At 35.8% G+C, this 22,484-nt stretch overlaps 1 protein-coding gene across 8 annotated transcripts in view; it reads right to left on the bottom strand.

Moving 5' to 3' along the window:
• The window catches only part of LOC120416924 (sex determination protein fruitless), a 456,860-nt gene that overhangs the window by 30,109 nt on the left and 404,267 nt on the right, over nt 1–22,484 (bottom strand). For 4 of the 8 annotated variants that reach the window (XM_052706115.1, XM_039578838.2, XM_039578836.2 and 1 more), the window contains 2 exons: nt 21,365–21,544; nt 19,095–20,291 (listed from right to left, as the gene is read on the bottom strand). In XM_052706115.1, coding sequence (XP_052562075.1) covers nt 19,485–20,291; nt 21,365–21,544 — 987 coding nt within the window. In that variant the 3' untranslated portion in view covers nt 19,095–19,484. Of the gene's footprint in view, nt 1–19,094; nt 20,292–21,364; nt 21,545–22,484 lie in introns of those variants that run through there. The other 4 variants (XM_039578832.2, XM_039578835.2, XM_039578833.2 and 1 more) reach the window with 1 other exon arrangement.

Raw genomic sequence — 22,484 nt, 5'->3', positions numbered from 1 at the left:
CGGTCGTCCTTGGGACATGGCGCGCGCGCCCCACCCCAGTGTGCACGTGCCAGTTCGCGCCAGTGGGTGGATTTGTAGAATTTATGTTATGAGAACTTGAAACATGAGAAGTAGCGTAAGACATGTTTTACACTGGCTGGCTGGTCGGTCGGTCGTACGTCCGTCGACTTCTGGTGGTTGCGAGCGAGCTAGAAGGAGGGTGGCAGTGTTGCCGGTTTGTTGGATTTTGAGTTAAATGATAATATATAATTTCGATTTAAATTTCCAGCTTATTTGCATTAATTTTTAAAAGACATTTTTGAGGATTATACGGCTTCTGGTGATTGAATTTTCAATTTTGGAAGTGTTGCCAGTTCGAACAATTTAAGTTAAAGTTCTGTTCTTTTCAACCGTAAATTTTGATAATTACTCTTGGAAAGACACTTTTGCCATTTAAAAGTCGCCTCCTAGTGGTAAAATTTAAAAGCTGTGAAATGTTGCCACTTTTCAGTGCTCAATATTCTATTTGCCCTTTTTCAATAATTATCTTACTTTTATGCTAAATTTGGAAATTGGAAATTTTTTGGTTGATATTCTTAGAAGAAATTGTGTCTTCTCATTGCAGAATTTAGAAACTAAGAGGGCTTTCAGCGCTTAAATAAATATTTGTTAATCATTTTTTTTATTTACTGAAAACTGCAGTATTTTTTGAAGATCCTTCATTAATTATTTTCATTTGCAAATAAAATTTATAACTAAGAAGTGTTACCAGTTTTCAGAATAAGCACATTAACTCTTGCAATAATTTTGATTAACTGCAAATGTTTTATACTTTTCCTTAAAAGCCAGGGACATTTTTTTCCTAGTAGAAGATTTTTTTTGTCATAGATGTTAGTTCAAAATTTTAAATAAGGAGCACTTTCAAGCTTATTTTTTCTCAGAAAAAAATATTTTCCTTAATTGACTTTTAAGGAAAAGTATTTAAAAACAGTTTGTTTTAATTATCACTTAATTTTAGTAATTTTTCTTAGAAAACCTATACTACCCTGTAAAAAGTTTGACAGTTCTCAATCTGAGCCATCAACCAACAAAATCAGGTGCCTCCAAAAACGGCCGATCAATTAACCGACTAAGTTTGGATGCGTATTGTTTACAAAATGGACTTAGTGAAAATATTTGCAATTTTCTTCGGCAAATAAAAAAAGTGAATTACGCAGTGAAATTGATAGCATGTTGTAGAAATCCATCAAAATGTAAGTTTTTGCAATGTAATGTGTGGTAAGAAATATGTGGAACCGTCATGAACCTTGCCGGACACTTCTAGCAGAGCAAGCAATAAATCATGAACTTTTTTTTTATTTTCAGATGCTGTTGCAAAAACAAGATTGCCGCCGGAAGAAACAGTCAGGAGTTGGTCAGGAGATTTAGGGTATGTAACAATCGTATTCATTATCTGCAGCGGATCGACCAACTGGTTCCAGCAAGGAACAAGAATTTTTAATCAACCAACTAATTGATTGATTTCGTCAGATAAAGTCGGCTGATTCCGTGTACCGATCCGTTGATTGACGCCTGTGTTAAGTTTCCATAAGAGTTGGGTGCACCATTGACCGATTCTTCAGCCAACTTCGTCGGTTGATTCAACCGACTAAACCAACTTAGTTTTGGGAACAGTAGGGTGTTTTTTTTAAGGGAAGTGTTGCCAGTTTTAAAATTTTTGAAACAGTTTTTTTTATTCGATGCTTGATTTTATATTTTTTGTTAGAAATTCTTATTTTTTAGAATTCTTTTATTTTGATTCTAAGATTTAGAAGTTGAAAAGTTGTGCCAGTTATCGAAATTTTGGTTCCAAGATTTGGAAGTTGGAAAGTTGAATTTCGAATTTGATTTTTTAAGGTTTTTTTTTTTTTAAATTAGGGAAAATTTTTTGTTAGAACGCATGTTTCCAAAATTCTCGTTTTCCGAAGGGTTAATTTTAAATGCTGAGAAGTGTTGCCAGTTTACAAAGTTGGATTAAATTTGTGAAACTGATAAATTTACTAGGGTTGATTTTGTTTGAAAGACCTTTTATCAATTATTTCTAACGGCAGTAGAACTTTGGAAGTATTGCCAGTTTTCAGAATGAAAACAAAATTTACTGCAAATATTGATAGTTTTTTTAAGAAGGCATTTTTTCTGAAAAATGTGTCTGCTTTTTTAATAATTCCAAAGATGGAAGAGTTGCCAGATATTTTTTTTAACAAAGATTTCAAGAGTTAGTTTTCTTTTTATTTTTATGTTACAATTTATCGGAAATCAAATTGTTGCTAGTAATTATTGTTCAACTTGATGTAAACATTCATAACTTCAAATTGCAAAATATTTGATTGAATTTAATGAAATTTTAGCTAGTTTTTAGAAATCCCTTTTAAATAATTATTTTATTTTTTGCTTTACTTTGGAAGTTGGAAAACTTTATCATTTTTTTAACATTTAACCCAAATTTTTTCAGCTGTTTTTCTGCAAATTTTGGTAATTATTTTTAGAAAGCAATTTCCGGAAACGCTTTATATTGAAGGTGAATAAAGAAGCCGAGAAGTGCTGCCAGTTTCCAGATTTGTAACTAAAATTTGTGGAACTGATAGAATTACTGAAAATTTTGGTCGTTTTTGTTTGAAAACATCCACATCAATAATCGTCTTCTGAGTACTAGAATTGGAAGTGTTGCCAGTTTTTTTTTAATTTCTGTGGAAGAATTTTCAAGATGGGAAATGTTTCCAATAGTCTGGATTAAAACATAAATTAAGTGTAAATATTAATTATCATTATTAGAAAAGTCAATTTTTTTATGTTGTTGGAATATTTCTGAGGTTAAAGAGTTGCCAGTTTTCTGATGTAAATTAACTAGGTACACTTTTTCATACATTGTGGTAATTGTTACTTCAAAACAAATTCTCAGAATTTCAAAATATTGCTAGTTTTATAATGGTAAATTGTTCTTCGACTTGGTATTAGGTTCAGCTTTATAAGTTTTCGTGTCAAATAAAAATAAACAACTAACAAGTAAAATTGGAAAAATACTCAGCATTTTTTATTATTTTAATTTTTCAAGATATATTATTTTATATCTAGAGTTTTTTAAAACGTCCTATAAGCTGTGGGACTTCCGATGCTTATAAGATCTTTTCAAATAAGAAACAATTAATGCTAACAAATTTTCTACAGAATCATGGAGGTGTTTCCAGTTTGCATTAAATATCTTTTCAACATGTATCTTAAAAAAAAATAAATACAACTAATACCGCTTGAATCTCGGTCTGAACAGTTTATTTCAGAAATCTATAAAAAAAATCAAGTGCTGGGCAGTGTTGCCAGTTTTTTCTTTTTTTTATTAATTGATATCATTACTAAATATTTTATTTATAATTGATTAAATTTTACAAACTTCCCCAACTCTGGCAACCCTTCCCAACCCCGTTCCGCAACATCGTTTCTATGGAAGTCAAACCTGCTGCCTGCCCTGTCAAGTGCACCGCGCCCGTGGCCAAAGAAGAAAGTCCAAGTTCAAGCAGGAGCAGCTAGGGTTGGTTAAGTAAGCGTATTGTCACGGGTGGATTCCCCGCGCGATGTACACGTCGGCGAAAAACTAATTAAAACAAAAGCTACGAGGACAGTTTTTCTTCTGTGTTTTGCCCAGGGAAGTCCTCCCGACATCCGGGATCGAATTTGGCTCGCGGCGAAGGTTTCAAGACCTGCTGGAGACGGGGATTACAGCGGGGGTTTGCTAGTTTGAAATCGAATTAAGGTGTCAGGGATTAACTGTCAAACTGTGTTTTTTAACAAGACGAAACACAATTTTCTCGAGTGGAATACCACCTTAACTGGAATGAGTGACAGCTGTCAAGTGAAGAAATTTTTTGACATTTGACGATTGAATTAGCTATAATTCTAATCAGCAAATCCGCCCTGTACTCGCGAGAAGGATTGCAAGAAAAAGAACCCAATCTGTTGATGCATCTTCGTTTGGGGACTTCCGGGAATCATTGGCTTGTTTTGTTTTCGGAGAATCACTCACGCCGGAAGTGGAGACGTTTGTCAGTGTCGCGCGGGGCCGGATTGACGAGCAAGAACTAGAGAAAAGAGTTCTTGTTTTCGGTGGGGGATTGATTGTGTGATTGTAATTTCAGTCACCCCCGGGTAAACAGTCACTAAATCAAGCTTTGTCGTGGAATTTGGGGGTTTTGAATGTCGAAGGAGATCATCAAATACCCTTGAAAAAAGCATTAAGCTGGTATTGCACTGCAGGAAATATTGTTGAAAAACTTGTCAAAACACAGTTTTGACAGTTTCCTTGTTTGAAACTGTCAAAACGTGTTTTGACAAATTTGTAAACAAAGAATCCCGTAGTTAAAGGCAAAATTCAAAATTTCGATGCTCAAAACGCCAAACTCACCTCCGGAAAGCCACGTGCCAATCGCCACAAAACCGAGTTAATTTCGGCTGAAAAAGGCTTATTACATCAACATTGTCCCTTCGGGACCGAGAATCCAGCCAAACCCTGGCCCGAACACGACGCCGGAGGTGGCCGCCGGCCATAGCGCAATTATAATTACGATGATAATTGTCGTTTGGCCTTTTTGCGATGGCCATGGTCACCACGGACGCCCCAGGACCATATTTTTGTCCGGTCAAACGAACAGGCAAAAGCCTACACGGATGACGTTAGGGGAGATTTGGGCGTTTTTTGCCGATTGCTTTGACGAGCTGTCAAAAATGGCGTTCAAAATTCGCCGAAAATGACGTAACTTCAGACGTAAACAAACAAGAATTCCTCTTGTCACTCTGACAGATGTTTACAGGAAGTGTCAACAAAATTTAAGTTTGTTTACATCTTTTTTTACTGTAAAAATCGGTTTGTTTATGTTTTGCAGCTTCAAGTCAGTGTTTTGTTTAGTTTAGCGTGCAGCGTGACAGTTCTCGTTGGTGCTTTGTTTACGTTGGAAGCGGACCAACAACCAAAGACGAAGTGTAAGCAATCAGTGTCTTCTGCCCAAGTCGGTTTATGTTAACTGTAAGAATGAGCCAAATGCATTGTTTGTTTACACTACGTTTGTTCTGCTGGAGTTGTGAATGCATCCATCAGAATTGCAAAAAAAATCAGAATTCGTCAAAACGGAACCTACTAAGGAATGAGTAAGTGGAGCTGCTGTCAGATTTGGGTTTAATTTACTCAGGATTAAAAAAAATGAATAAGTGAATTCAATCAATTTTTACTTTTTTCTAAGCAAATTCACTTAATTTTGTCAATTTTCTGACTTCCTCAGTTTGGATTTTCCAGTTTAAGCAAAGCATACGAGATGTAAACAAACAGTGCACCATTCTCGTTCTAGATGTAAACAAAAACTGAACTGAGCAGGATACATTGATTGTTTACACTTCTTGTCTTTGGGTTTAGCTCCTTTTACAAACGTAAACAAAGAACCAACGAGAACTGTCACGCTGCACGCTAAACTGAACAAATAAATAAAGGTAAGTTTTCAGTTAACCATAAAATTGTGTTTACTTTTTTCCTGGTACGGAGTGAACCACTCGAACATGGGAACCAAGATGGTACACCCAAAATTACTGGAAATTGTCAAATTTTGGGTGAATTTGACTCACAATTGAATTGAGGAAAATTCACCAGGATTTGAGTGAAATTCACCAGGATTTGAGTGAAATTTATTCAAATCTGACAGTTGTTCCACTTAATCATATCTGAGTAGGTTTCAACTTTGGCGAAATCTGAGTTGAGTCATTCCAAGGTAAGCCATCTTCAAACGTAAACAAAGAAACAACGAGAACTGTCACGCTGCACGCTAAACTGAACAAATAAAGTTAAGTAAGTTTTCAGTTAACCATAAAGTTGTGTTTACCTTTTTCTTCACAATTTTAATTGAGTAAAATTCACCAGGATTTGAGTGAAATTCTTCAGGATTCGAGTGAAATTGACCTAAATCTGACAGCTCACTTACTCATATCTGAGAAGCTTCAACTTTGGCAAAATCTGAGTTGAGTCATACCAAGTTACGCCCTCTCCGAACGTAAACAAATCGCCACCGAGAACTGTCAAAATCAGTTTAGTTTTAAGTTAACCTCCAAAAACAACCTTCCCGTACCCCAAAATCCCCCCAATAATGAGCTATTGAGAGGACGCGCCGCCGTTCGTAGCCTCCTGTGATCGATTAGACGATTTCCGGGGGTCCCCATCCAGAGTAATTTGATAAATTCAAACTTAATTAGCTATTGTTTTGCAAAAGTGCCAGCGCGAAATCGGCAGAGTCCGAGGCGAGTCCGGTCCTAGTCGGAATATATCATTGATGACCGGACTGGCCAACCTTGGTGGATCGGAGTCGGGCGGCTGCCCAATTAAAAATGTAAATCCTGCCCGGTGCAGTTCGTGTAGCGTAGCATTCCCTGTAAGCGGGACCAGATTGGGTGACAAATGACGGTGAAGATTGACGGATAATTAGTTTCCTGGCAGGAACTGTCAGGGTTTGTGGGGTTGCTGCGATGTGGGGATTTGCTAATCGGTTTTTTGAGGAGGGGCGGAAGTTAACTCGGAATTGACGGAGGAGGATTTAAACTATCCGAAATGGGTTGGTTTTGATTGGTGGAGATTTGTTCTTGGAAATCCTCTATTGGTTTGTTTTTGTTTACATTTCCCGACTAACGATTATCGCGAGCTGTCATTCGACACGCTAAATTGTGATTACGTCAGATAAGGTTATTCTGCAACCTTTCAGCAATCTTACTCAAAATTGAGTTCGGAAATTATTTGCTGTCAGTTTGTTTATGTTTACATTTTTTCTGTCATTCTACACGCAAAATTCTGTTTACTTCAAATAAGGTTATCCTTCTACACATTTTCAAAAAATCGAACTCAAAATTGAGTCAGAACAAGTCTGCGTTATTAATAAAGCCAATTTCCTCGATTTCCTTATTAAATTCATACAAATTGCATTGACTGTCCCCTTCGATTCTCCCCCATTATTTCCAATCCAAAAGCCTAATTCAATTGCAGTATTCCATCGAGAAGTAAAAGATCATCAAAAAGCAACCCCCCTCCTCCTTCCAGCTGTCGGAACCGGTTCCGGGGGCGACAATCTGCTGCCAAGTTGCACTCCCTTTACTGTCTCAAACCCCAAAAAGTCCTCTGGCCAAAAAGAGGCCGCCCCTCTTTCATCATAATTTTATTATTGCAAAACTGCACGGCACACATGTGTCTGGACTGCATCGAAACTGCCGGATTCTTCCGGCTGCAAAAGAAGAGCCTCTCGGGAGGGGGTGGGACAATGTCCACTTTTTGTGCGGACGGAACACACTCCCAAACGTCCGGGGCAGACTGTGTAATTGCAGGCACTGATTTTTTGGGTGGTGGTGGCTCCAGAGGAAAGGACGAATTTTGCAAACAAATTTTGTAAATTGCTACTCTGACAAACATGATTTTTGAAAAAGGACGAAAATGGCATTTTGAACTTTTGGTTTGGACAGTGTTGCCATCAACATCAAAACTCTTCAGAAAATTGCATAAAACTTGAAAAAAGCCAAATCGACCAACTGGCAACACTGCCAACATGCAATTTTCGGCGTCAACTGTGCGGTCAAGCTTCGAGGTCGCCAGGAAGTTGGAATCATATTGCGCGCGCGACTGCCTTTTACCATTATTAGCATATAATCGTTATCCTCTGGTTTTTGTCCGCCCCGGGTTTGGCCACGGAGGTGTCGCCCACAAATAGCGGTGCGCACCGGCGAAAGAGGGCGAAGCCATAGATTGGTTATTACGATGTTCTAATTTTTGTTGAAAATATGTTTTAAATGTCCAAAAAGAATTAGAAATTTAGCAACACTTTTAAAATGACGATTGAGAATCAAAAAACTAACTAAAAAAAAATTAAATGAAATTGGCAACACTTTTCTTAAAATGACAGCTAACAAATTTTAAACCTTCTCTACACGCTAATAAGCAATAACTGATTTTAGTGTTATTTTTGTTACGCAGATTTCGTCAAAACCGAATATACTCTGGAAGATCTTTTCAAGTGGCTCATTTTGTGGTAATTTCCGCTCAAATTTTAATATTTTTTACTTTAATCGTGAAAATACTCAGTCTCAATTTAAAAAAAAATGAAAAAAAAAACTCTGGAAAGCTGATTTTTACGATGAACGTGTGTAACTGTCACATTACACGCTAATGTCAGAATAATTTTGTATATTGTAAGATCATTTGTTGGTAATAATAATTGTTTTGTATTTTTACTCAGTTTAGAGTAATTTTTATTCAAATTTCAATGAATTTTGGTTCGCATTTTTGCGTGAATTTCATCAAGACCCAATTTTAATCAATTTTGTATAAAAACAAGATTATATTCGAGTAAAAATATTTGTTTTGCATTTTTACTTAGTTTTGGGTTATTTCCAATTTTGATTCGTTTTTTTTTGCGTGAAATGAATTAGATTCAATTTTATCAAAAATCAGAATCAATTCTGGGTTAAAAATAAGTGATTAAAAAAATAATTGAAATGAAATGAAAAATGAAAATATTTGGTTTGTCTTTTTACCCAGTTCCTTCAAATTTTGATGAATTTTTATTCGTATTTTAACATTTTTTTTTTCAAAAATGTAGATTAATTCTGGGTTAATTTTTATTCATCTTTTCACTCAGTTAAGGGTAATTTTCACTCAAATTATTTCTCATGCTCATGCACAGATATTGGGAAATTTCCACTCAAATTTAAATGAATTTTGATTCGTATCTTTGCGTAAAATCCACTTAGACTCAATTTTGATCAATTTTGTCAAAAATCAAAATCAACTCTGGGTAAAAATATTTGTTATTTCCACTCAAATTGTAATGGATTTTGATTCGTTTTTTTTTGCGTTGAATACCTGAGTAGGACCAATTTTGTCATTATATGTGGAAAAAACACATTAAAATGTGTTATTTTTACTCAAATTTCATCGAAACTAAATCTAATCAGGGCTAAGGTACGTTGTCTTTCCACTATTTTTAGCGTGTTTTACTATTTGCATAAATGTTAATCTTTTTGAGAGAAATATTTACCAAGACTCGTGAGTTAGACACCTTGGATTAGATCGTTAATTGATTTGTAGAAAGAGCGAAAACAACTCTGAAATGAGCAATCTTTACACAGATTTCCTCGAAACAGCTTCGGGATAATTCTACTCTTTATATGAGTTTCACTTGTATTTTCGTCAAATTTAGTAATACTTGAGTTAATTACAACTTGAGACAATATGTCTGAAATTAGTATTTTTACTCAAATTTCTCTAGAAGTAAAACTATTCAGAATTGGGGTTTGTTTTTTTTTTTTCATTCAGTTTACGGTGAATTACATTCAAAATTGTATAATTTATTCTAGCCGAAATAAAACTCAGAAATTTAATTTTAAAAGAGAGCAAAAATACTTCTGAAGTGAGTTATTTCAAATCAGCCTGCAGAACTGTCATTTCACACGCCAAATCATAAACGATCATAAAAGAAATTCAAAATTTGTTCATTTTTGTTTACTTTATTTTTCAAAACGAATCAACTTAAGGAGGCATCAGACTATGGCAAACAAACTCGCACTTTTAAGTTTGCGGCAAACTCGCAATCAAAGCAAAAATTATACAGGCTGACGTTTCTGTAAACAATTTCATTTGAGAATTTTTTGTTTGTCATAGTCTATTACCTCCTTAAGTTGATTTGTTAAAAAATATTTTTTTTTACTTTCTTAAAAAAACGGAAAAATGTTTGTTCTGGATTTTGCGTGTGGAATTACAGTACTGCACTCTGGTCTAAAATAACTCATTTCAGAACTATTTTTGCTCTTTTTTTTAAATAAATTTCAAAGCCAAAATTATGCAGGCTGACGTTTCTTTAAACAAATTCATTTGTGAATTTGTTTGTTTGTCATAGTGTAGTACCTCCTTAAGTCGATTCGTTAAAAAAAAAAAAATAGAAAAAAGTGATTAATTTTAACTTTCTTAAAAAAACGACTTAAAAAGAAATGGAAAAATGTTCGTTCTGGACTTTGCGTGTGAAATGACAGTTCTGCACGCTGATCTTATGTAACTCATTTCGGAGTTATTTTAGCACTCTTTTTTTCAAATAAAGTTCTAAAATTTAGCTTGCGAAGCAGACAAACTGTCAAAAGGGAGAGTTTGTTTGTTTGTCACAGTCTAATTCCTCCTTTATGAATCGATGTTTTTTTGTTTTCACTCAGTTTTGAGTGAAACGATATTTAGAAATGGTTGACAGTGCAACAATAAAATAATTAAATCAAAGTTGGGAAATCGTTTTAAAACCTGTTCAAAACTTTTGAAAATATCAATAAGCTTCTTAATTGAACCAACTTAAACACGTTTATTCAAAAGAACTAATTTCAAAGTGATTTCACGCGAATTTCATTCCGATTTTTTCCAAAAATTCGGTGGACAAAATCTTAGTATTAAAACATACTGAAATGAGTTATTTTCGGATGACCGTGCAGAACTGTCACTTTACACGCTAAATCCAGAAAAAACAGTTTTGCTTTAAAGTAATTTTTATTTATGTTTGGGTAAGTTTTTTTTTAAGGTAAGTGTAGTTTGGCACTGTCAATCGAACAGCTAGTATTTTACACGCTTATCTAATCTTACTTATTTATTTACATTTAGTCAAAAGAGAAAAAAATATGTTTTTGGGAGTTCCAGTAAAATCCAAATTTGAATGAAATTGCAAGAAGTGAAAAGAAAAATGTGAAAACTATTTTTGTCTCCAATTCCACTCTATGCTGGTCAGCCTTGGAAATCAACTGTGAGTTTTTGGAAAATGAGAAACGATTGCCGGGCTCTGCAAAACGGCGGGTGGAAAATCGACGGGCGCATCTCTCGAATAATGTAATTTCGATTGTTTGTTTATGGATTGAGTTATGCATTTATAATGATGTTTGGCGTGGAGCGTGGCGGAGGAGGATTTGGCCGATTGCAATCAGAGTGGACGATTCACACTGCATTTGCCAGGTTTTGGTCGCTGATTAGGGGGGAGTGAAATCGTTTTGGCAACCCCTCTGGAGAGTTGTGAGTTGTGGTTGTTTTGCGGGTTGGTTTTGTCGAAAATTAAAAGATGGTTATGTGAATTTGATAAATGTAATATTTTTTTGAGATTTTGATTGATTTCTTTTAGTGTGCAATGTTGACAGTTGTATAAGAATTCAGGGTTGCCAAATTTCAAGCATTTTTTGCTTAAAGTCAAGCTTCAAACTACTTTCCCAAAAAGAATTCCATCGTCCACGTCCCAGAAGTCAATTCCCTTCTGGGGAAAAATCCAAAAACGAAAAGGAAACCCCAAAAGCATGTCGTATCATGTATCCCCCCGCTCCGAAAAGTGCAACAAATTGACTGTATCAAAAATCAATTTCGAACCGTTTTGGGGGAGCCCAGTCCGTCCCTTCCCGGGAGAGCTCGGATCGTCGTATGTCGAATCGAAGAAAGTAAACGTTGCAGTAGTAGCAGAACAAAAAAAATTGCTGTGCAAGCAGCAGTAGCAGCTTGACTTGTGACATTTGGGAAATAAGGAACGTGTGACAGATTTATGGTTCAGTTTAGGAGCCCGAAACGATTGGCGCTTGCGATTTTTGGGTTTGTTTTTTTGGTTCGATTTGGGAAGAGAAATTACTTTGTCGGTGGAGCTAAATTTGGGTAGTAATTGAAGGAAGTTTGCTTAAGGTTGCGTTTAGCGTGCAGATGACAGTTCTTTACCACTTTGAATGGAGTTTTGGTCTCATTAAACAAAATGCAAAGCCTTTTTAAAATAAAACATTAAAGACTTGGGTAACATTTTTACGAAATTAGCTAAGTTGCAATCAGTGTGCAAAGTGACAGTTCGTTACCTGATCAAAACAAACACTTTGAACGGAGTTTTGATGTCATTAAACAAAATGCAAAAACCATTCAAAATAAAGCATTATATACTTGGGTAAAATTTGAACTAAATTAGCTAGGTTGCAATCAGTGTGTAAAGTGACAGTTTGTTACCTGATTAATGTGAACCCTTTGAACAAAGCTTTGATCTCGTTAAAAAATGCAAAAGCCTTTCAAAATAAAGCATTGAAGACGTAGGTAAAATTTGTACGAAATTAGTTAAGTTGCAATCAGTGTGTAAAGTGACAGTTTGTTACCTGAACAATTTTAACACTTTGAACAAAGTTTTGATCTCATAAAAAAAAAAATGCAAAAACCTTTCAAAATAAGCATTGAAGACTTGGGTTAAATTTTGCAAAATTAGTTGGGTTACAATCAGTGTGCAAAGTGACCGTTTGTTACCTGATCTTAACAAACACTTTGAATGGAGTTTTGATCTCATTAAACAAATCCAAAACCGCTTTGAAATAAAGCATTGGAGACGTGGATAAAATTTTAACGAAATTAGCTAGGTTGCAATCAGTGTGTAAAGTGACAGTTTGTTGCCTGATAAATGTTAACACTTTGAACAAAGCTTTGATCTCATTAAAAAAATACAAAAACCTTTCAAAATAAAGCATTGAAGACGTGGGAAAAAATTAAACCAAATTAGTTGGGTTGCAATCATTGGTAAAGTGACACTTTTTTACCTGATCAAAACAAACACTTCGAACGAGGCTTTGATCTCATTTAAAAAAAATGCAAAACCCTTTTAAAAAAAGCATTTAAGACTTGGATAAAATTTGAAAGAAATTAGCTAGGTTGCAATCAGTGTGTAAAGTGACAGTTTGTTACCTGATCAATGTTAACACTTTGAACGGAGCCTTGATCTCAATCAACAAAACGCAAATCCTTTTCAAAATAAAGCATTAAAGACTTGGGTTAAATTTGTACGAAATAAGTTAGGTTGCAATCAGTGTGCAAAGTGACAGTTGGTTACCTGATCAAAACAAACACTTTGAACGGAGCTTTAATCTCATAAGAATGTTAATTTAAATGCCTCTTCGCCCTAAATCGACATTAAATCAGCATTTGAAGAGCACTTTTGCTGCACTTCCTCTCAACCAAGTCGGTTAACCTAACCCTCTTTAACTCATTAGAAGAAGCACCCCCACTTCCGGTCCGTTCATCAGCGCTAAACTATTTGCTCTCGACACGCAAAGAAACGAGCACGTGTCACCTTTCAGCGCCATTTTTTCTGGCGTCGTCATCCTGCACGTGCCATTCCAGGAACGCGCGGACATTTGAGATGACGGCGACAACAAGAATGTTGTTTGCACACCACTTGCCCGCCCAGCTCCCTTCAGGAATGTCACCTGGCAGCGCGCCATCTCGACGTGAGAAAGGTGTAACTTTTTTTTTGTGCGAAATTAACATGAAAGGAATTTGTCGAGTCCTCCCTTCAGGCTTTTTTTTGTCTCCACTGACAGGAGGTAAAACGAGCGCGTTTCTGAAGGTATAAAACCACTCGAACTTCGACAGGACTAATTGGACAGCTGGACTTGTCGTGGTTTCCGGCAAAAAAAGTCCTCCTGTTTAAACAAGTGAGGATTAAAGGATAATCACACTTCTTCCGCCTTGCTTCCCCCCTTCAGGAACGACGAAAACCGGGCGTGAAGAGATCGTTTGCGGCGACACAGTCGTGATGATGATGAGCTTTTACTTAACCTGCTCTTTTCTTCCCCCGAAAGACCCAAGTTCGGTGTCACACATACACAGCGTTTGTATGTGTGCCGTCACACACACACCTGGAGGAGACGTTCTGTAAGAGTCCCGCACGATAAACGAGCAAACTTGTACGTTGGCAAACATTACAGCAGCCCCCAACCGGAAGTCGTCGGAGCAGGATTATGAAAAGCTAAAGTTTTCCCAACCTCCCCTCCCGAAAACTGTCACTCTATCGTTTGATGAAGAAAAGTTTGGATTTATTACTGGTTGCTTCGCAGAAGCGCAACCACCGCAAAACTTGATTTTACATTTGTTTTGTTTTTGCGACGTGACGTTACAAACTGTCAGATTCGGCGACGGTGGCGCCGCCACCGTCGCGCAAGCGAAACGACCCCCCGTCACCCCTTTGGGAATTTTTGACAGCTAAATTAAAAAGTTAATTTTCCGCGCACACATTTGGATCGTGCTCTCTGGTAGAAACAAGTGGAAAAGATTGCAAACAATGTAAAGCAATGGCTTCCTTATCGCTGCTGGCGGTTGGTTTTTTGAACTTTCTTTCATTCTTTTTTTGAGGGGGAGCTTTTCTGCACGAGAAGGATGAAACGGCAGCAACAGTGTTGCCAGCGGGGGCCACTTCTGAAAGGGAGGGTGAAGTGGCGTGCTTCCTTGCAGTTTGCTGGTTGTTTATCTGTTCGCACAATGAGGTTGCTTTATTCTTGTTTATTTTTTGTTAGAGTTAAAGAGATGTTAAATTGTTGTTAAAGGGCTAGGAAATTAAGTATTTTTAAATCTGAAACCTTTCTCCATATCGTAAATTAAAGTTTGGACCGATTCCTTAGCTTGTTAAAGATAATAAAATTTCCCCTACTCTTTGTAATCAATTTTCAACAATTACAATTACTTTCTAGGCCCAGTGAAAAAAATATATTTTAACCCAAAAATTGCGAACTCCTCGTCACAGTGTCCTGATGTAAACAACGATCGAGCTCGGGATGTCACAGCCCTGCGAAATATGTTGGCTGACATATCGGGCGGTCAGTCAAAAAAACCAGCTAGAAGTCGCCTTGCAAAAAACTTTTGCTAGAAAGAAATAGGAGATCTGATGAAAACGATATCCCAGCAGCCTACACATACTTTGAATGTGTTGGTAATTTTCTGACTAGAAAGCCTTATTCGAATTTTTAACATGAATTCGATTCGAATCGTTTACGAGTTCCGTTTAAAATCAAAATCAAGATTTGTCTTACTTATATTTTTTGTAATTGTCCTATATAAATTTTTATGTACAACGGCAAAAAAACACGATCATAAACCATTTCTGATCACTTTTTTTCATTTTAATGCAAAAAAAATATAATGACAAGACAACATTTTTTCGATGGATCAACTATGGTCCCCTTGGAACGAGCTGTCAAGTAGGAACTTTTCTGTCAAGAGGGACCGCGAGATAAATTTTACAAATTTGATTTAGGGTCATTGTACTCAGAAAAATAAGCTTTATCGCTGTAAACAATAACATCAGCAATCTAAGCTTCATTTAGGATTTGTGTAATTTTCTAGAACTTTGCCTTTTCTTTGAGATTATTTATTTTGTTTTTTTTTTTTATATTTTGAAAAATCTTTTCCTTCGTCAAAAAAAAAAATCCATAAAATATTGTGAGCTCTAATTAAAAATGGGCTTGTGAATATTAGAAAACCTGTAACCTTTAGAAGGGATTTTCTGATCGATTTGGTGTCTCAGGCAAAGTTGTTTGTTTTGATTAGGACTTTTCAGAAAAAAATGATACGCTAAAAAATCCCATTTATTCATTTTACTTTTTATCGCTATTCATTCCCATAGTGGATTTGGATGGTGCAAAATCTGGTACCGGTGGCATGTTTTTTTTAAGAATTATGTAAACCTAAACATTTGCAAATAGAATTCGAAAGTTTAAGGTAAAATTACAAAAAAATATTACAATTTGCTGCATTTTAAAAATATTTCATGAAGAAAAAGCAGAAAACAAAATATCTAAAGGCAGATAAAATTTTCTACAATTTTCATTATTTGAAATTGCTGATTGAACTGCTGGTTTCTGAACTACAGACTCTTAAAGTTAAAATCTTGTTAAAAATGGGTTTTTCACATGTCATCGTATCAGTCCTCATTTTTCAACTTGAAATATCTCGGAAACGATACGTTCGTAAAAACTTCAGAGCTTTTTTCTGTATTTTTTTGATAATGTTTTATTGCTTTTTGTGCAATTTTGGCAGTAGTTCATTTAAAATGATTTCAAAATATTAGAAAACATTCGTCGACTCAGCGTTTTCAGCAAAGTAGTAGGTAATATATAAGACAGTACAAAAAATATTTACACTCTTAAAAGAATAACCCAACATGTTTAATTTTTTTACACCAATGGTGAAATATAGGAAACCCTTTTTTAAAGTTTTTTTTTTAATTTTTTTACGAAAAGCGTGTTTTCATAAAATATACAAAGTGAGGTAATTTTTTACTTAATGGTGCACATCAATCAAAGCCAAGATTGTTGGTACTTATATTTTAATACCTTCAAAATTACGAGAACGATATAACTTTGTATTCATCCGCAATGTTACTGTCTCCAAAATAATTTACAACAAAAGTTGACTATTTTTACAATAAGATTGTAGCAGGATTGGGTCCGTCCGTATGTTTGACAATTTTTAAATAAGAAGACAACAACTTCCTTGGTTGCTATGCTCCCTTAGTTATTTTTTGAAGTATTTGATGGAAAATTCAATTTGCAACCGAAAACAACTGTTTAATGCATTGGTTTCAAGTCTCATCGTTAAAAATGGTTTATTTCTTTTTAAATTCTAAGGATTTTCAGATATAAAAAAAAAATCCATGTACCTATGTCCTTTTCAAATTTTTTTCTGACTAGCTGAAAGAAAAGTGAGAAAAAAAGGTTGTTAAGTGTTTTCCAACTAAGCCTGTATTTTTCAGCAAGCGATATTTCCATAACTTTTGGTCTGGCTTTGAACGCTTGAAAAAATATTTTGTGAAATTTCACGATCATCTTAAAATAAAGCTATAAAAATTTCAAAATCAACCCTAACATTTAAAAATGGTCAAAATGTAAATTCGAAACACTTTACGGGGTAAAGATACATGTTTTTAACCGTAAATAAACATTAAAATCTAGACAAAGTAAAGATACATGTTTTTAACCGTAAATAAACATTAAGAACTAGAAAATGGTGAATTTTATGCAAAAATAATAACGATAATTTCGATTTCAAAAATGAATTTTGAAATATTTTTTTAGAGCATTTTTTATTTATGAAAATTCAATGATTTTTTTAACAATTTGAAAAATTATGATTGATCCTCAAAACTATAATTTCTCCGTAAAAAAAAACGTCTGGAGTTCTTATTGATAGAAAAAATATGCCCCTGCCTCAAGGCACTAAAAAGCCAAAAATGTAAATTTTGTTCATCAGATCTTTAAAAAAGAGCTCAAGATGTTTTTGTTTGGTTTCCCTTTTTGGTCTCCGTAAAAATATTGACTGAATTGTGTAAAAAAGTAACTTTGAAAATCGGTTGATTGAAAATGCCGAATTACGTAATAATAGAACGTTCCCTAATTGAATCGTAATATTTACCTTTTTTGACAGGTCAGTCGTTAAACCGCAGTTCGTGTAAAACAGGAACGTATACCCTCTTTTCAATTGACTCATTTTCGAATTATTTTCACTCAGATTTCTTCAAACTTTAATCTACTCAGAAATGAGTTTGACAAGTTCTTCTGTTCATTCATTTCTGGGTGAATGGGTCCTGAAGCCCTATATAAATAAAAAAACACGGCTTAAAAAAAAAATTCTGATCACTTTTTTTGCATTTTCATGCAAATAAAAAATTACAAGTCAACATTTTACGATGGATCAACTATGGTACCCTTGGAACAAGCTGTCAAATGGAATGCTTTCTGTCAAAAATAGCCGCGCATTTTTTTTTAATTTAATAAAAAAATCAATTTTAAATAAGCTTTATCGCTGTAAACAATAATATCGCAAATTTAAGCTTAATTTTTAGACCCAATTGAACACCGCATTTTGGGTTATTTTACTTGAGTCTGGGTAATTTTTTCTCAGAATTCTAGTGAAAGACTCTGAAAAACGGGTGATGTTAACTCAGTAATATGTTAAAAAGAAAACTTCCAAAACTCATTCCAGGGTAGGTTCGGTTTTGACGAAATCTAGGTTAAAATAGTTCAGAAATTGATTATTTTAAATTAAGCGTGTGCGCTCGAACAAAATTAAAAACAATATTGGAATTTTGAAAGCTTGAAACGGAAGATTGGCCTGATTTAGCCATGGAGTGAATTGTAAATTGTTGCGAATTTTTGTATAAGTACTGTATTTGCACAGCTAATCAAGTAAAACATATGGGAATTAGCAAAAGACAAAATTTAAAAAAAATCTCCCTTTGCTTGTTCCTAATGTAAACATCAACTGACGTGAGCAAGATGGACTCTTTGTTTACAACTCATCTTTGATACATTTGCATTGTTTTGCTTGAAATTATGTAAATTTCACTATTCAGTAAAACAAAATATGGATTGTAAAAGTTTTAAAAGGTAGAGTTTTACCTCTTTTTCGATGATTTTTTTCAATGAAATTACATTTAAAAGATGTAACAATACACATTTTTAAAGGCATTTTTTTTTCTGGCGCAAAAACTGTAAACATTCCCCGATGTTTTCAATGTGTTCTGTTATTGTTCAATTTAACAAAAATAATCAACAAATTCTGAAAATTTCGAGGAATTTTTTTTTAGTTGGACCCCTTCACAAAATTCAACAAAACAATGTAATTGTTTTGGAAGGATGGACTGTTTATTTTCACTCCGTCTCATGCCCATTTATAATGTTTTGCTTTCCACTTTAGCAAATATCCGTGAAAATCTCATGTTTGTAAACAAACGACTCCGTCTTAAAAATGTGACATAACCTAACTTTTGGCGCACCCGAAACAAACGTTAAACCAGTAAAAATTGACTGCCGGATCTATTCCGGACAGTGATTCGGGCAATGTTTTTTTTTTTTTGCTGTCAAATGATAATCGATTAATTAAGAGTGCAACATGGAGTTTAGTTATCTGTCAAGCTGCTGTGATGTTTTTCTTGACAGCTGAGAAAGTATCACTCCATGTTACCGGCTCACATCTCTCTTTAAAATTTCTCGATAACCTGCCAAGGTATGTAGATTAGATAAGGTAAGCTTTTCCAGCTGTCAAAAAATAGTTTGAACGAAAATTGAATTTGATATGGAGATTTTCAGAAAAGTTTTTCTGTAGGGTTGTTTAGCATTCCAACTAACAATAACCTGCAATCCAGAGATGGTGTCCCTGTGTTGTTGTTTTGATTTTTCAAGTTCGCTGCCACGCCGCCACACAATTCCGTCAACTGTCAAAGGACTTCTTTCCGGAAGTTACGCAACACACAACACACAGTCCAAACTCGGCTTAAATTCATCACTTTTTTTTATTGTTTACTCTCTGGTGTTCCTGGTGTTCCTACTGGTTTACATGTATTTCTTTCGACTTTATGTTTTTTTGAGAAACAAAATATTCACTTTTAACATCAATTCCGGCTGTAAGCTGCTCTCTTCAAAGTTTTCTCACTCTCTCTAAAAACAACAGTTTTAAATTCATCTTCTGAAAAAAAGGGAAAACTAAACTCTCTAAAAACTTTCTAACCTCTAATTCTACGCAAAAATAAAGTAACGATCGTTAACGATCGCCAGCGTTTCGCTGGCCTGATGGCTTCCACGGGACCGGGTTTTGGTTTATCACAACATCCTCCTCCCTCGCTGCTGCTCGTCCGGAACTCCGGACCGCTCCTCCTCCCTCAAGTCCCTCCTCCTCCGCTCAGCTCGAGCTCCCGCATCTGGCGCTCCTTGCACAGCCGGTGCGCCTTACACTTGTCGTGATGGTTGACAATCTCCAGCCGGAAGTTCGAGTTGCCCTCCACGAACGACGTCCGGATGTCCGGGATGTCGTTGCTCCAGCGGCGACAAAACTCGCAGTACATGTAGTTCTTGCCCTCGTCGTACTTGAGCCAATCGAACTGGTCGAGCCAGTTGGGCCGGAAGCGGCCACCCTTGCGGGACGAGGAGGTCGTGGTCGGGGCGCGGGCACGCGGGTTTGCCGCGGGTTTCGGGCGGGGCGGGACGGGTGGTGGCGGTTCCACCGGCGTCCGGAAGATCTCCTCCAGGAGGGATTCTTCGGCGGAAGTGGTTCCGGGGGCGGACGCCGCCGCCGACGGATTGGCACTGGAAGATCCACGGGATTGGGTTTGCTGTTGCTGCTGGAGTCGGTACCAGTCGGAGAACTGGCCCGGACTGGCCGCGGCCGCGTTCGAGATGATCGAAATTGTACTTTGGGCCAGCTGGAGCTGCTGGGTTTGGTGTTGGCTCTGCTGGCCGGAAGTCGACGGCTTGAGCTGTTCGGCCAGGGTCGTAAAGAGGGACTGCTGCTGACGCTGCTGGTGGAGCAGGTTCTGCGGGTGGAACGGTTCCTCCTTTATGGCAGTTGTGGTGGTCGTGGTCAGGGTTAGCGTGGGCGCCCGACTTCCGGACGTCGACGGTTGTTGTTGTTGTTGTTGTTGTGGTTGGGAAGATTTGCCCGAGGACGGCTCACATCCCCAAACATTTTTCTGTCAAACATAGGAAGGGGTAGGAAGGGTTTTCATTTGTAAACAATTGCGCCGGGTTGTTTGCTTTGTTTATTTTTGGTGTCTCGCTAGTGTGTATTGATTGTTTTGTTTTTGATAAAGCTTTCACAAATCTACCAACAACTGTGGAGGAAGGGACAATGCTTTGCTTTGCTTACTGCAAAATTACTCATAGTTTTTTGTTTGTTTTTATGTTTGGCATTTGTTTTGATTCGCAAGGGACGACAATGAACACATTGTTTAGATTTTTTCTTTTCGACGCTCGATTCTTTCAGAGTTCGCTCGTTGTTTGTTTTGTTTTTGTTTTTTTTTTCGTTTCGCTACAACTTTTCCGACTAAAACAGACAAAATTTTGATTGATCGAACCTGCCGTGTTTGCTGCCCGCGAGAAACAATTCGAATCCTTCATCCTTCCGATGAATTTGACGAGAAAAATGTTTGTTTTGATTGTTGCGTTTTGCGCGCTCGCGCGCGCGTTTGTTTACTTTTTTGATTTGGTTGTGCCGATGACAGTTGACAGATTGCGTTTGTTTGCGCTTGGCGCAGTCATTGTTTTGATTTTCAAAAAAAAAGAGGTGTTTAAGTATGTGTGTGCTAGAAAGCAATCGGTGGGTATAATTATTTTTCGTTTTGTTAAAAAAAGTTCCTTTCTCAAGACCGAAATAAATAGTAAACAAAAGTATGCTTGCTTGTTTGTCGTTTGTTTGTTTTGTAAAAAATATGGAACCAAAAGAACCGGCTCAAAGAAAAAACCTAGACAAAGTTCCAATTGATGAGGAAAACATATTTACAGTAACGAAAACAAAACACAAATAATAATAAAGGTAAACACGGAAATGAAGAGTAAATGAAGGGTAGCCAGCACCAGAAAGAGAGAGAGAAGGAGAAAGAAAAAAAACTAGGAATATCTAAGCGATAACGTGAGTCTGTGTGTGTTAGTGTTAGTAGCGGGTAGGGAATGTTAGCATTGTTACGTCACTTTCTTTCTAGAACAAAGTAGCCCAATGGAGAGGGGTTAACAAAACAATAGCAAAACAAAGAGAGTCGTCACTTACCGGGAAGTCTGGAGGTAGCGAGTGATGTCGAACGCCGGGCATGTCGGGCAGCTCCTGCTTAATACTAGACTGGATGATCGGGTGGCCGGACAGGGAGAGGACGGGCGCGGGCGAGCCCGACCCGCCCTTGAACTCGTCCTCGGGCTTTGGACTTAGCTTGAAACTACTGTGTGATGACGCCTGTTAAGGAGAAAAAATTGGGAATTTGTTAATTTTTGACACTTGAAACAGCTGTCAATGTTGAACTGGCAAACTCTAGCAAAATATTTTAAAAGCACCGAAGAGGGCTTGAAAAACGATACATTTTGCTCACTTTAGTCTGTTTTACATTGTTTTGCAAGAACTGTCCATTAAGCGAATTTGACGGACTGTTTTTTCTACATCCAACGTTACGCCCTTTTGAAAAAATAGAAATCAAGCCAAAGAACGTAAATAACACATTAACATTAATAACAAGATGAATTTGGGTATAAATAAATAGTTTTGCCTGAAATACAACTTATTTTGAAAAAATAGTTGGAAAATCTAAAATAATTTACACATTTTTTGTTTGCAAACAGATTTTGACGTTTAGGGGCCATCCATAAAGTTTGACCTTATGTTTTTAAAGTTTAGAGCAACCTTTATGGAAAATTCTAGAGTTTTTTTAAGGTTCTATAAGCTACGGGATACTTTAAAGGACCTTTCCAAATAAAACTCTGAAATTGTTGAAAACGTTCACGAAATACTGTTACTAAGCGCAGCTGAAAAAAAAACATATAAAAAATCAAAGATATAAAATAATATTTGTTTTGTATTTTTTTGAATGAATCCAAAAATCAATAATTCAAAAATCCTTTAAAAAAATTACTCAAAAATCTTTTTTTTTATTATTTATAAAAATATTTTGTTTAGAGATTTTAGATTTTAAACATAATTTTAGAATTATTAGAATAATTTCAAAATATTTGAGATTTTGTTTAAAACTTTCGAATTTTGAAATCATAATTTTCTTAGAATTTTAGGAATTTTAAAATTTTAGTTATTTTTAAGGTTTTTTTGAGTTTTAAAAGATTTGAAAATTTTCAAGAATTATAAAAAAATTAAAATTAAAATTTTGGGAATTTTGAAAAAATAGAAA

Source organism: Culex pipiens, chromosome 1, assembly GCF_016801865.2.
Source record: "Culex pipiens pallens isolate TS chromosome 1, TS_CPP_V2, whole genome shotgun sequence".
In the NCBI taxonomy this organism is placed as follows: domain Eukaryota; kingdom Metazoa; phylum Arthropoda; class Insecta; order Diptera; family Culicidae; genus Culex; species Culex pipiens.
The sequence above is the reverse complement of the archived record's forward strand: the minus strand, read 5'-3'. Positions and strand labels throughout refer to the sequence as shown.